The 12632-nt window shown below is 43.7% G+C and overlaps 1 protein-coding gene across 1 annotated transcript in view; it reads left to right on the top strand.

The window, feature by feature from the left end:
- The window catches only part of TMCO4 (transmembrane and coiled-coil domains 4), a 37148-nt gene that overhangs the window by 1398 nt on the left and 23118 nt on the right, over positions 1–12632 (top strand). Inside the window, exons 2-7 of the mRNA XM_041419816.1 lie at positions 1417–1598; positions 1998–2172; positions 6036–6063; positions 7922–8054; positions 11731–11828; positions 12343–12486. Of these exons, the coding sequence (XP_041275750.1) occupies positions 1423–1598; positions 1998–2172; positions 6036–6063; positions 7922–8054; positions 11731–11828; positions 12343–12486 (754 nt within the window). The 5' untranslated portion in view covers positions 1417–1422. The remainder of the gene's footprint in view (positions 1–1416; positions 1599–1997; positions 2173–6035; positions 6064–7921; positions 8055–11730; positions 11829–12342; positions 12487–12632) is intronic.

Raw genomic sequence — 12632 nt, forward strand, 5'->3', positions numbered from 1 at the left:
TCAGAAACTTTCTCTGGGTATTTTAGCTACTCAGCACTCTGAATGATTTGTTGCATGCCAGGAGCCATTGTGGTGTTGCTCCATTATTGCTCCATATTTTATGTTATTAGGAAATTAGGTTAAACAGTTGTACTGCTCATGGATCTGTTTTAGCTGCTACACTTTTCATATGAGGCCAAGTTAAGAAATCAATACATCTGTCAGGGAAGGGAGTTTTATTTTCAGTGCTGTCTCCCATAATGTATACAGAGGTAAGCAGACATGACAAATAATTGTAAAATTATTGAAACTTTAGCATTAGATTATTCCTGGAAAACTGGTCTGGAAGTTTGGATGTTTAGGGTTTCTGAGTGGGAAGGCACCTTTCCTAAAGGACCATGACAGATGGCATGCAAATAATAAAATCTCTTTTAAAAGAGCAGCTCCTGTTGAAGTTTTCTCTTTTAGGGCTCTGAAATGATCCATAAATGGTCTGCATCCCCTGGGAGTCACTTGTAGTGTCATGGGCTCCTAATTCCTATTTAGCCAGGGTGTGGAAGAAAGGAAGCACTTTAATTTGAACTATAAAATAAAATGGGTGATTTGGGCCCCTTAGAAACTGATTGGATCTTAAGGTAATCAGTAGAAATTCCAGGTGATGGAAGTGAGCCCTGGCCCAGGTTGTTATCCAGGCTGAACTTGAAATGAGCTAGCTGTTGTCACCTCTGCCTGAGGTCTCAGTTTGCTGCTGGCACCATCAGGGGGGCAGCTGGAAGCCCATCACTTGGAAGTGTGCACATCTGCATTCTAAAAAATAATATCTTGGCCCAGCTCATGGTCCATGTGGTGCAGGGATCTTATTTTTAGGGAAAGAGCATTGGTAGGTTTTACAGAGGAGAAATATTACAAGCAAAGCACAGCAATGACTGTGGGGGACATCACAGTCCTTCTCAGAGGCTGCAGCTGGACTCAGCTTTCCTAATGCTGTCAGCAAAACAAACAGGAGCAATTTGGGCTGAGGATGAGAGAGGAAAATTATTTCCCAGGCAGCTGTACTGGTCCCTGCACCAGGGGCAGGACTTTTATTTTCATGTTATTTTTGCAGTAAATGTGGGACTGATAGGCCTGAACGGCGCCCAATTCTTTTGCATCCCAAAGGGAACTTGTCCTTTTTCAGGTTGAAATATTTATTGTCAGCTAATTTTGTGCAAAACGTTTGAGAATTGGTGAACTGTTAATCTGTGTGCTGTTCCTGTGTCTTCTTCGGTCACAGCAGTGTGTTGGGGGCAACAGACAGGCTGGACCTGGTCAGACCCGACTTAATTCCAGCAGCAAGTGTGGCAGTAAAAAACAAAGGCAATTTGTCTCCTCACTTCCTGGTTTCCAGCTGTTTGCTATTGGTTTTTTTCTGCTGCTTTTTCCTCCTTGAACTTGCAGGTGAAAATGGCTGCGGAGAAGTGGAAAGGCTGGGCTTCGAAACAGCAGAAGGAGGCTGAGCACGGCGGGGAGAGGGAGCCGGGCGTGCTCCCGGGCCGGCAGCTGCCTGAAGCCGGGAGATTCGCGTACGCGGCGCTTTGCGGGATATCCCTCGCCTGGCTGTTCCCTGAAAACGAGCAAAGGTACAAGTGGAGCTAGGCCTGGGCAGGCCAGGTGGAGTTTGGGTGGTGGCTCAGCCAGAGCTGGTATCACACTCTGTGCGGGGTCCTCTGAAGTTGGGGGAGTGGAAGAGCCTTTCTGTCTTGCACCTGCGAGGCTTTTACAATTCAGCAGAAAACACATCCCTTAACACTGCAGACATCAAAGCATGTTCTGAAGCAAGGTCTAGTCCCACTCAGATTGTTTCCTTGTTTATTTAGCCAGTTTGTTTAGCAATTCACCTTCTTCTAACTCCTGATGCTTTGATTTTTGTGTGAACTGATGTTTGAAACCAAGGGCTGTTCAAACCTTCCAAAAATACCCAGTTGTGGAGCCTTGAAATACCCACTTGTGATGCCTTAACTGCTTCTGTTACCTTACAGCTCCTTCAGGACAGAATTCATCAAAGGCTTTGTGAAGTGGCTGGACCTGCCTGATGCTGTCTTGCCTGCCATGACAGCCTTTGCTGATGGCTTAGGAGGTGAGGGCACAGAAACTTTCACTGAAATTTTGCTGAAGGACCCCATCTTGAAAGAAAATCCACTTCTCATTACCCAGGTAAGTCCGTGTGCTCCCCTTGCCCTCGTTTGCTTTGCAAAAGAGGTTTGTCATATCTGTCTGTTTGCAGCTGAAGTGCTGTTTGTGCAGTCAGGGAAATAAAATCAATATTTCTGATAGGCATTTATTTGTAAATAGCTGTGGGAGGACTGGCAGTCTATCCATAAAGACCTAATGGAAATGATGAATGTGAAGCATGGTCACTGTCTGCTGAGTTGTGTCTTTGATGGTTTCACTCTACAGAACAGAGAACTGACAAAGTTTTTACTTTGATTGTGTTACTGCAGTGGTCTCCATTCATACATGTGTTGTACAGATTATAGTGACACCCTGAGCACAGTAGACATGATTCTCACTTGTTTGAAAGCCCCTTCACTATATATGTATCACAAAAAACCTCCACACACATGCTCCAAGGAGCACAATTTCCAAAGTCTTTTTTCCCAGAGTACATTTTGACCAGAAGGAAATTATTGTGACTATTTTCTTTCACTGAGGAAGTGAAACTGCTCCATAATGTTCTGCTGTAAAAGCTGATGGAAAGATAAAAGAGGTGAAGCATTTTGACAACATTTGCTTTTGCTGGGGAAGATCTCTCCTCATCCAACCTCATGTTATGCCAGGCAGGGTGAAGAGAGCGTTAGGCTGCTGCTGGTGCCACACAGAACGTGAGCACTGTCACCCTGTGCCAGACACCCCAAGTGCACCCAGTGCTCTGATATTGGCTGATTAAGGGTTATCACACACTCACCTTGAGCAATGGCCTGGCAGAGCAGCAGATGTGAGAACTTGGCTGTGCTAGGGGAGATAAGAGAGCAGTGAACTTCTCTGGTCACCTTGACCGGCTCCCATTTCCTCAGCCACCTTTTTTTCTCTCCAGTCTACAAAATGCCTCAGAGGATCTGCTCCTGGTCCAAATGTTCCAGTGCCCAAAGTCCTACAATAATACAAGGACAGCAACAGAGATCTTAATAATTTAGAGCAGATCTTCTAAGTGGCTCTTTGGATGCTGTTTCCTCAAGTTCAGTACATCTACACTCATTTTTTTCTGCCTTGATATGCTTCCTGCATTGTTTCCCTCATTCTCTCTGCCTCAGGATAGATTCTCTGCATTGAGGCAGGTTTTCCTGTGTTGCTGCTGAGTTTATTAAGGATGAAATTTAGCTTGTGCTTGCTCCGAGCCTATGCTGCATGAGGGCTCCATGTGCTTGTACAAAAGTGGCTCTGGATCAGTGGAAGAATACAGGATTTTGCCCTGACAGGAAACTGAGGATATCCCCTGGATTTTGGTGAAATACAGAAACCATAGACAGCTTTGATCAGTTGAAAGCAAAGATGTGGAAAAACTATCAGTCTAATGCCACAGCAGCAATCCCTTACACAGTCATCTGCATGTGGGCAAGATGATTGATTTTGTCGCAGGAGAGACAGAATGAAAGTCTTGAGTAGAGCAAGGCAGCAGAGGTGTGTCTGGAAAAAACCCTGGTGTGTGGCAAACATAAATGATTAGCTGAGATCACAGCTTTTTCCTTCTTACCTGGAAATAAACAAGCTATGGGACAAAGCTTTATGAATTATTGATCTTTTGCTTTATGGTTCTAGTGCTCCTTTGTATTCAGCCGCTGCTGATGCAATATTTACTGTTTATTAAGTATCTTCTTAATTGCTCAGCATGTTCAGTGGCAGGGCCTTACTGGCACTAATGCTGCATTTTTGAAGGCCCTTTGTGTCAAAGGAGCTGAAGAGATGATCCATGAAGTCAGGAGATTAGATGTGAGCTCACCATTGATTCAGTGAACATCTGAGGATTATGGATTGTTATCTTTGTGTCTTTTGTGTCATTGCAGATGACTAACACACAGGCAGATGGTGGTAACTGAATCCTTTAAAGACAGTAGTCATAGCAGGCTATGGGTGTGGTATGGGAAGGCCATGTAATAAAAGAGGTGTAGAAGCTGTGATAGCTGATTAGATGTTGAAAATTCTTATTATGAATACGTTTTTTCTCTCAACATACTTGGAATACCTATTTTCCAGTGGTTTCCTACCCACATTCACTGTAATGTGGATTTGGGGCTCTCTGTTGTTAAGGAAATGGGTTTTGAACTTGCATCAACTCAGAAAAAGCTGGCAAAGACTGAATAAAGACTCCCTTCTTTTGTGAGGCTTCTCAGTCATATGGGTGGTTGTCTTGTCACGGGATTTTCATGGAGATTCAAAACACTGACTTCAGAATAAGGCTGCAATATAACAACTGCTGCTTAGGGAGGAAAACAAACCAGTTGTGAACTAATCTAATCACTGCTGGTTGGATTCCAGCTGCCTGCATGTGCAGTATGTGCACAGCCTAAACTGCAGCCTAAATTTGAGTGTGCTAACTGACACGGATGCCATAAAAACAGTTGTTATAATTTATCTTCTGTTTACCTACCTGCATCCCTGACCTTTTGAAAGGCACGTGTGTACATGCTTAGGCCAGATTTATTTGGGGTGGTTTGATATGAGGTGCCATAGGTGATACTGGGCTGAGAGGACAGGACATCAGTCACAGCCCCAGCTCCCTGAGCCTCACTCAGGGAGAGTTTATTGCCCACAAACCATCACCTCTTCCAGAGGCTGCTCATGGCAGTCTACGGAGAATTGTGGCAACAAGGTCACAAGCTTCACCTTATTCTAGACTTGAGGCCCTTTGCTTGGTCAGCTTTTTGCTCAAGGCTCCCAGCCCTACACCTTCTGCTGGGCTTTGACACCTCTGTGCCGACTCTTCCCCCAGAAAGGAACCCATGAGGAGCTGAGGGTGCCCACATAGTTGATCCCTGGGCACTCCCAGTACTCCGCCTTTGGGAAACCAGTTACATCCCTCCCTCTGTACTGGTGTCTCCAATTCCCACACCCCACCAGCCAGCCTGGGGAGCAGTCTGCAGTTTGTCCCTCTTCTGGTTGGTTCAGGGTGGTTTGTTCTGCATTCTGCACTTCTCATGTGTAGGACTCTCAGGTTAGAGACGTTTTTACTATACAAACTGCTTGGGAGCTTACAGGACTAATAATCATAAACTCCTTGGCAGCCTTCTACATCTTTGGCTGCATTTTTTGTGTTCCCAGAGGGCTGAAAGGATTCTGTGTAAAATTCAGCTGTGCTGTATTTGTGTGTAGGAGAGGGAAGCGGCTCAACTGAGCTGGTAGTTAATGTAGTCACATAAAGAGCTTAGAATTTGTCCAGTGGCAATAAAATAGGAGAACACAGTTGTAAAAACACTGGCCTCTTTTTCATGGATTTATCCATAGAAACCATCTATTGATTTGTTTTTCCAGTTTTTATGGTAAAAAGCCAACACAGAAGGCAAGTCCCTCAATCTTGACAGATGGCCATAAATTCTGAGTTTTTTAACTCACTTAATCCAAAAGAACTTCATGCCAGTTCAGCCTTACTGCCTGAAGCTGTGAATTCCCAGAATGCCAAAGAAAATAGGGGCCATTAGAGGAACATTCAAACCTGTTAGTGATGTTGCATATGTGACTGTAGGGAGCAGAAGGCATTAGAGTGGGAGGATTAGAGCCCTGCTCCTCCAAACTTTGAAGTCTGGTGTAAGATCAGGATCATAACAAAATAACAAAAAAATGTGGGATGCCTCAGCATATACCAAGCATTATCTGCTTTTGTCCAGCCCTTTGTATTGGCCTTCAGAGAATTTTAGACTGGTTTTGCTCTGTGCTGCCTCACTGAATTGTAACTTTCTGCTCCCCTCTTATGAACTGAGCTGCTGCAGTAATTCAGTCTGATGGGTTTTATGCCTCCATTTTGATCCCTCCAGACCTACATCATCAATTTTAAATTGAGGTTTTGTTTTTTTTTTTCTCTTTAGGACCTTTTATCATTCTCTCTTCAAGATGGTAAGTTTACTTTTTCTTTGTAAAAATAATATATTTGAGTTTACATGTGATACTTTGAAGTGTTCAGAAAGGTACTATCCTATTTAATCTCAGCTTCCTCTCTGGCAAAAGCTGCACACTCCTTCACTGCATCCCCTTCAGGAAAAACAACTCTTCTTTTAGGAATGGTTAATAATACCCACTGAAAATTGAACAGCTCTTCACCTCCTTACCTTCACACATCACACATTGCCAAGCAGATGTAAATGTGGTGGAGTGGGGTGATTTTGCTCCAGTGTTTCCAGGGAATCAGGTGATCTCTTCCTTTAGGAAGGCAGTAAAGCTATTATGAAAATCTCAGCCTAAAATATTTTCTGCTGGTTGCCTAAAAGAAAAAAAAAATATATCAGGATATAAATTCCAGAGTGTCCTGTGAAGCCCATTATAAATAAATGTGATTTTCCTCATATATTATATTACACATAAAACATTCTCTGGCTTGCAATCCATTACATGGATTAGTCTGATAAAATTAATGAAATAAAGACTGTCTGCTGAACAGAATGTTCATTTCTAAAAGAAGCCTGGATTCTATCACTACTTGCATTTTTTAAATCTCTGTGTTTTAACATGTTCTCACAGGAAAGAACTCACTGGTTGCTGATAGCCTGTTGCACTGCAGAACAAAACAAGTTTTGTTCTTGCTTTATTTTTAATGGACAATTGACAAGTCAGCTATTGCAAAACTGCTTATTTTGTGAAGCTGGAATTTAGGAGAAATCTCTTTCCAAGCCTCACTGCCTTCCCACCAGGCTGGTGAGGAAGGAGCCCAGCAGTGTCAGCAGACAGAAAAAAGAAGGGGGCTCATTCCACCTGCCTGGACTTGCAGGACGTGCCACATTTCGGGAAGGAGTGAAGATAAATCCTGTCCTCATTTCTCAACTACGCATAAACCTGATCAAGGGTGTCATTTAAGGCTGTGGAATTAGTTTGGTATCTTGGTAATGATGGTAATAAATAATCTTAATAGATTGCCATAGTTGATCTACGTGCAGCGGGTATCACAAACATTCTTTGTAATTGGATCTTGCTGATATCTTCACCCACCTTGAGAAAAACAACTGTGTTTTTCATCCCAGAGTGCACCGAGAACCCTTTATAAAAGCCAAACATCAGGAAGTAGTAGGTGCTGCTGAGAGAAACATATTAAAAAACCAAGAATTGGCACAAATTATTTAAAGTCTATTACATTTAGGATGCCTTTTCTTCTAAGATGTCTTTTCTTGAAAAACACATGCTTACAAAACCAGGAGTATTCACTTCTGTTGTCTGCTGTTGTCTGAGTGCACTGTCCACTCCTGCATCTCCAGCAGGGAGTGTAAAAGCAAACATTTGTCTGTGGTGCTGCTGGGGGAGCTAGTGTGTAGCTTTACACTCCTGAGTGCCTCTTGCTGCCACCAAAGAAGACAAAGCTTTTGCATGGAAATGCATTCTTACAAAATGCCACCTTCCTGCACTGGTGCAGTTGGAGTGGGCTGTGCCCAGTTACCCACACAGACATGTTTGATATTTCCAGTAAGCAGTGGTCCTGCTGCATCATTTCTCTGTTGAAAAGTTGCCAGCAGGCCTCTTCCACAGAGGATGGAGACCAAAGGATCTGAGATCTTTTTCCTGCCACAGAGGAATTACCTGGTGTGGTGGCTCTGTTTGCAGGGAAGAAGGATTTTCCATTTATCAGTCTCTTCTCGTGTTCCTGGAAGAAAAAGAGGGCCTGGGGGAAGGAGCTGCTCTGTGACACGTTCCTTGAGTACTCTGCTCCTTAACTGAACTGTGTCATCAGACTGGTCAGACTGATTTCCTGGGCTTTTCTCTCTTCAAGGATCCTATGATGCTCGAGCCAGGGTGTTGATCTGTCGTGTCAGCTGGCTGCTGAGAATTCCCTTGGAAGATCTGGAAGTCCTGGAGGAATCTCTGCTTGAGAACCTGAAGGAACAAAAAGAGGAAGAGTCAGAGTAAGAACATTTGGGTTGATATGGGATCAAAAAACATTGCCAGTGCTCAAAAACTTAGCAGTAATTACTTGTGCCTAAGTCCAGTCTCTGATTATTCCCCACATGGCTCTTACTGTAATCATTTATGGCTTGATTAGGGTTGCAGAGCCCTCATAGCACTGACAAGAAGAAAAGCTCAGCATTCTTAAAATCAGAGCTGAGACCTGGCCTTGCACACTGGTACAGGCTGTTCTGCTCTGAGCTGCCTCCTTTCCTCTTTCCAGTTGCATCTCAGAGACTGTAGATTTTGCACAAATACATCACAAAGATCTTGTTGTCTCTTGGCCCAATATCCTTCAAACAGAACTGCCTCTTGCAGAATGAAGTTCCTACACATAATCAGGATTAGATCCTCAGATCTTAGATCCAGATCCTGTTCATTGTCTCTGGATCTGTCTTTAAGCATCTGTAAGAGACAGCTGAATAACTCCTATTGAAGGGAGATTTCTGAGGGCAAGAGGCTGAATCTTCAGATATGTACAGACCTGGCTCATAAGTCTATGTTATTAACATGGGATTAATTCTTGGTATCTATAAGAAATGCAGTATCTTTATATTCCTCTCATCAGGCAGGAATTGTGTGACAGTTTAGCAATATTGAAGGCAGTAAACAGTCTGTAGTAGACTTTCAAGGGAAATATTTTCATCTGTCAACTCAGCAAACGGGTTATGAGATTACCCTGAATGCTAATAAAGTCTTTAATCGACACCCTTGCCATGGTTCAGCTCAGATGTTTACCATGGGGTCCAGCATGTGATGGGTATCTTCCAGTAACAGCTTAACTTTGTGTTTAAATAATGCTTAACTTTATAGCACACTGTAAAAAGGGAAAGTCAGAATAATCTCAAAGATCGTGGACTTCTAAACACTTGGTGTGCAGGAGCAAGGGTTGGTATTAATGGGGACTGTTTTGCTGTAGTTTGTGGAAACCAGCTCAGTGCTGGGCCTTTAAGCTGTGTCTGATAGCAGTGAAAGAACAGTGTGGATTTGAAACCCTGCTGCCAGCCCAGTGGGCTTCCTGTGTGTCTGCTGTGGGATGCCTAGCTTGTCCTTTGCCCAAACTGCAGCCATGGGAGTAAATGTCTGTTGGATAAAAAGAAAAAGAAAAATCCTTATGATGAGAGGAGCCCAAGACCACAGTGTGAACACATTGTTGTTGCTGTGCTTAAAGGAGGCTGAGATTTGTGGGGAACCGATGACCCTTTCTCTGGTTTGAAGTCAGGAGTCAGTGGGGAAAGGAAGCAGAATATAAACCTGTCGCCACCTTGACCTCACAGATTTTGGGGCTGGGAATACCATTATGTGCTTGGGATGCTTCCAGCTTTGACCAGCAAGAGGTTTTGGAACAGAAGTAACCAACCAGGGGTTTGGCAGCTCCTGCACAGGTGTTTTTACTGATATTTGTTAACAGGAGGTTTTTCTCCTGCCTTTGCTGCTGTGCATATGTTGGATTGAGGCCCAGAACCTGTGAGATTAAATGCACAATCCTCTAAAGAATAACGCTCCAACAACTTAAACCATGTTAGTTGCACCAAATGTGCTCTGACCTGCAGGTGAGAACCTTTCTTTTGTACACAGTTCTGTAAGAAACTGGAAAACATCACAACATACGCTTGCTGATGTGTGCTCCTGCACCTTTCCTTACTGGAAAATCACCTGAAATTCCCCATAACAATCTCTCTGAATATAATTTGTGGTTCAGGCAAGAAGCTGCACATCTGAGCTCAGTGAGGGTGGAGAAATACCAGAAGCAGCATTTAATTACCACAGTGGATAAAAGCAGTCTGGTAATCCAGTGATAATGGTAATGGAGGAGCCATTAGGAAGCAGCTGCTGGCAGCTCCAGAAGGGAAGCAGTGACAGGCAGAGCTTCTCCTTTTATTTACTGCATTGGCAAGCAGGATTTAGCTGCCACTCTCTTTCTCCCCACATAACTCAAACTGCTTATTATTCCAGCTGACTCCAAGTTAGCCATGTTCCAACTCTCTTGTCATTATTCTCAGCCTGAGACATAGTGCAGTGATTGTAAAAGCTGATGAACCTCATGTAGAACAGAAATTACTGAGTATTGCCAGCTTAGGTATGAACAGCCTGGCTGCAGCACTCATATAAGGAACTCCAGGAGCAATTTTATCCAAAGCCAAGCATTCAGACTGGTGACTAAGGCACAAAGTAGAGCATTTGGAAAGGGTGAGAGGAAATGGCCTCAGGCTGTGTCAGAAGAGGTTCAGGTTAAATCAGGAGGAATTTCTTCATGGAAAGGGCTGTCAGGCATTGGAAGGGGCTTCCCATGGAGGTGGTGGAGTCCCCATCCCTGGAGGTGTCCAAGGAACAATTGGACATGGCACTCAGTGCTCTGGGCTGGGGGACAGGGTGAGGGCATTGGGCACGGCTTGGGCTTGATGGTCCTGGAGATCTTTTCCAACCTCAGTGATTCCATGATTCTGTGATAGCCAAACCTTGCTTTGTCCATGGGGCTGTAGAAGTGGCTGTGGCTGTGCAGAAATTGGAGAGGTGCTGCTCTCTGCAGATACCACGTTTGCAGCTGCATAAAGTAATGAGCCGTGGTTTTTTGGAGGGGCTCTGTGGAGACAAAGTCTCCATGATGTGCAGGTCCATGGGAGTTCTGCCAGTGAGTGCAGTGACTCAGGGATTTCACCCCCTGAGCTCCATTCCCCTCCTGCTGCGCCTCACAAAGCTGCATATTGTTTGGGACTCGTGTAAAATTGTCTTAATCAAAATTACAGCATGCTTAGGGGGTTCCAGGAAAGATTAAGCAATTATATGGATAATGAAAATCCAAAATTAGGGTAGGATTAACAGGGAAAATATCCAAGTTTGGAAGCAAGATAAATTGTCATGTTTCAAGGCCTAGATTAACTGCTGTGCAAACAGGCCAGAAGGAACCTTCCTCTTGAAACAACTTATTCCAGTATCCTCTGTTTCTCCCACTTTCCTCTGAAATGGAAGGACTTCCTATAGGAGAAAAAACAAAGACACTGGAGAGAAGTCAAAAGTAGTGGCTAATAACTAGTATTTGTTCCTTTTTGGTTTATTTACCTCTTTCTGATAAGCTTGTTAAAATACAGCTTAAATGCACACTGATGACTGTGTTTAATTCCTATTATATTATTGTGATGTGCAATTAGAAAGCAGCTTGCAGTAAACACTGCTTTTGAAAAACAGTTTAATTGCATCTCTGTTTGTTAGCACAAATTACTCCTATTCCCTTTTATTTCAAACACTTTCCCCTGTTTCTTCTTAGCTTTCTTGTGGTTTTTTAGGACACTTAGGCAACATATAGTTAATGAAATGCTTTTGACTTTTTGTTTCTTTCTTTTTCTTTACAAGCTTCAGCCCTATTAGGAAGGGTTTTCTGAGTAAGTAATACCTGTTGGCTTTTGTCAGCAATTAAATTGTTTCAATTTAAATCTGTGGTCCATTTAATCCATTCAATTTAAATCTCTAAATCCATGCTCATAAATCTCAGTGTGCCGTCACAGTCCACACCTGCATGTTCCTTTTTACTGTTCCTGGGAGGGAAGTTACACTGAGGAGAATAAAAGCAGATTCTGATGCAGCATTGTTATCCGTTGGGCTTTTCCCTTAGTTTTTGTCCTTTTAATCCCCCCACAGAACTGCAGAAGTTTCAAGAAAAAAGAAGGAAAGAAGGAAAAAGCTGAAGAGATACCTGCTGATCGGTCTGGCAACTGTTGGGGGTGGAACAGTGATTGGTGAGGCTGCCCCTCCCCTGGCATTCTGGGGACACAGCACCAGGGACAGAGAGGGGTGTGACTCCAAGAAAAGTATTTTCAGCCTGACAAAAATAAACATGAAAGAATTAGCTGGAAAAGTTATTCCAGTGTAGCTTCACTAACTGGGGGAAGTATTAAACTGAGGTTGTCACCCCTTAAAAATGTTTTCTCCTTCTTTGCTGTCATAAGAGGATCAGATCTTCAACTCTGAAATCAAAAGTGTGAGATTAGATCAATGTTTCCTGAGCAAACAGAGCAGAGCTCACCCCAGATCACCACATAGTCTTCCTTTGACTTCGAAATTATTCTTCATTCATCTGGAGTCAGTCACAGAATTTGGGCAGAGATTCAGGGCCTGGGAAGGTCTCAGAAAGCCTCTTTATTGGACATGCAAAAAGCTCTTCCAGCAGCAGTAGCAGCATTCTCCCAGGGGAATGCCTGCCTGGCATATTAAGGGATAATAGTTTGGTGATATCTCTTTCTGTGTCCTCAGGTCTGACAGGAGGCCTGGCTGCCCCTCTGGTTGCTGCGGGAGCTGCCACGATCATCGGGAGTGCTGGAGCAGCTGCTTTAGGATCCACTGCTGGGATTGCTGTCATGGCATCCCTTTTTGGAGCAGCAGGAGCTGGTCTTACTGGTAAGAGAGTGACCACACCATTCTCAGCCAGTGGGGCACAGTATCATGTGTGCAAACACAGTTAATGACCCCACTGAGCTCTCTGCAGAGTGAGGGAAGCAATTTGAGGTGTAATCCGTGAGATTTTGTCTCAGTGCTGATTAAGG

This window comes from Onychostruthus taczanowskii, unplaced genomic scaffold, assembly GCF_017590055.1.
Source record: "Onychostruthus taczanowskii isolate IOZ18803 unplaced genomic scaffold, ASM1759005v1 scaffold61, whole genome shotgun sequence".
Lineage (NCBI taxonomy): Eukaryota > Metazoa > Chordata > Aves > Passeriformes > Passeridae > Onychostruthus > Onychostruthus taczanowskii.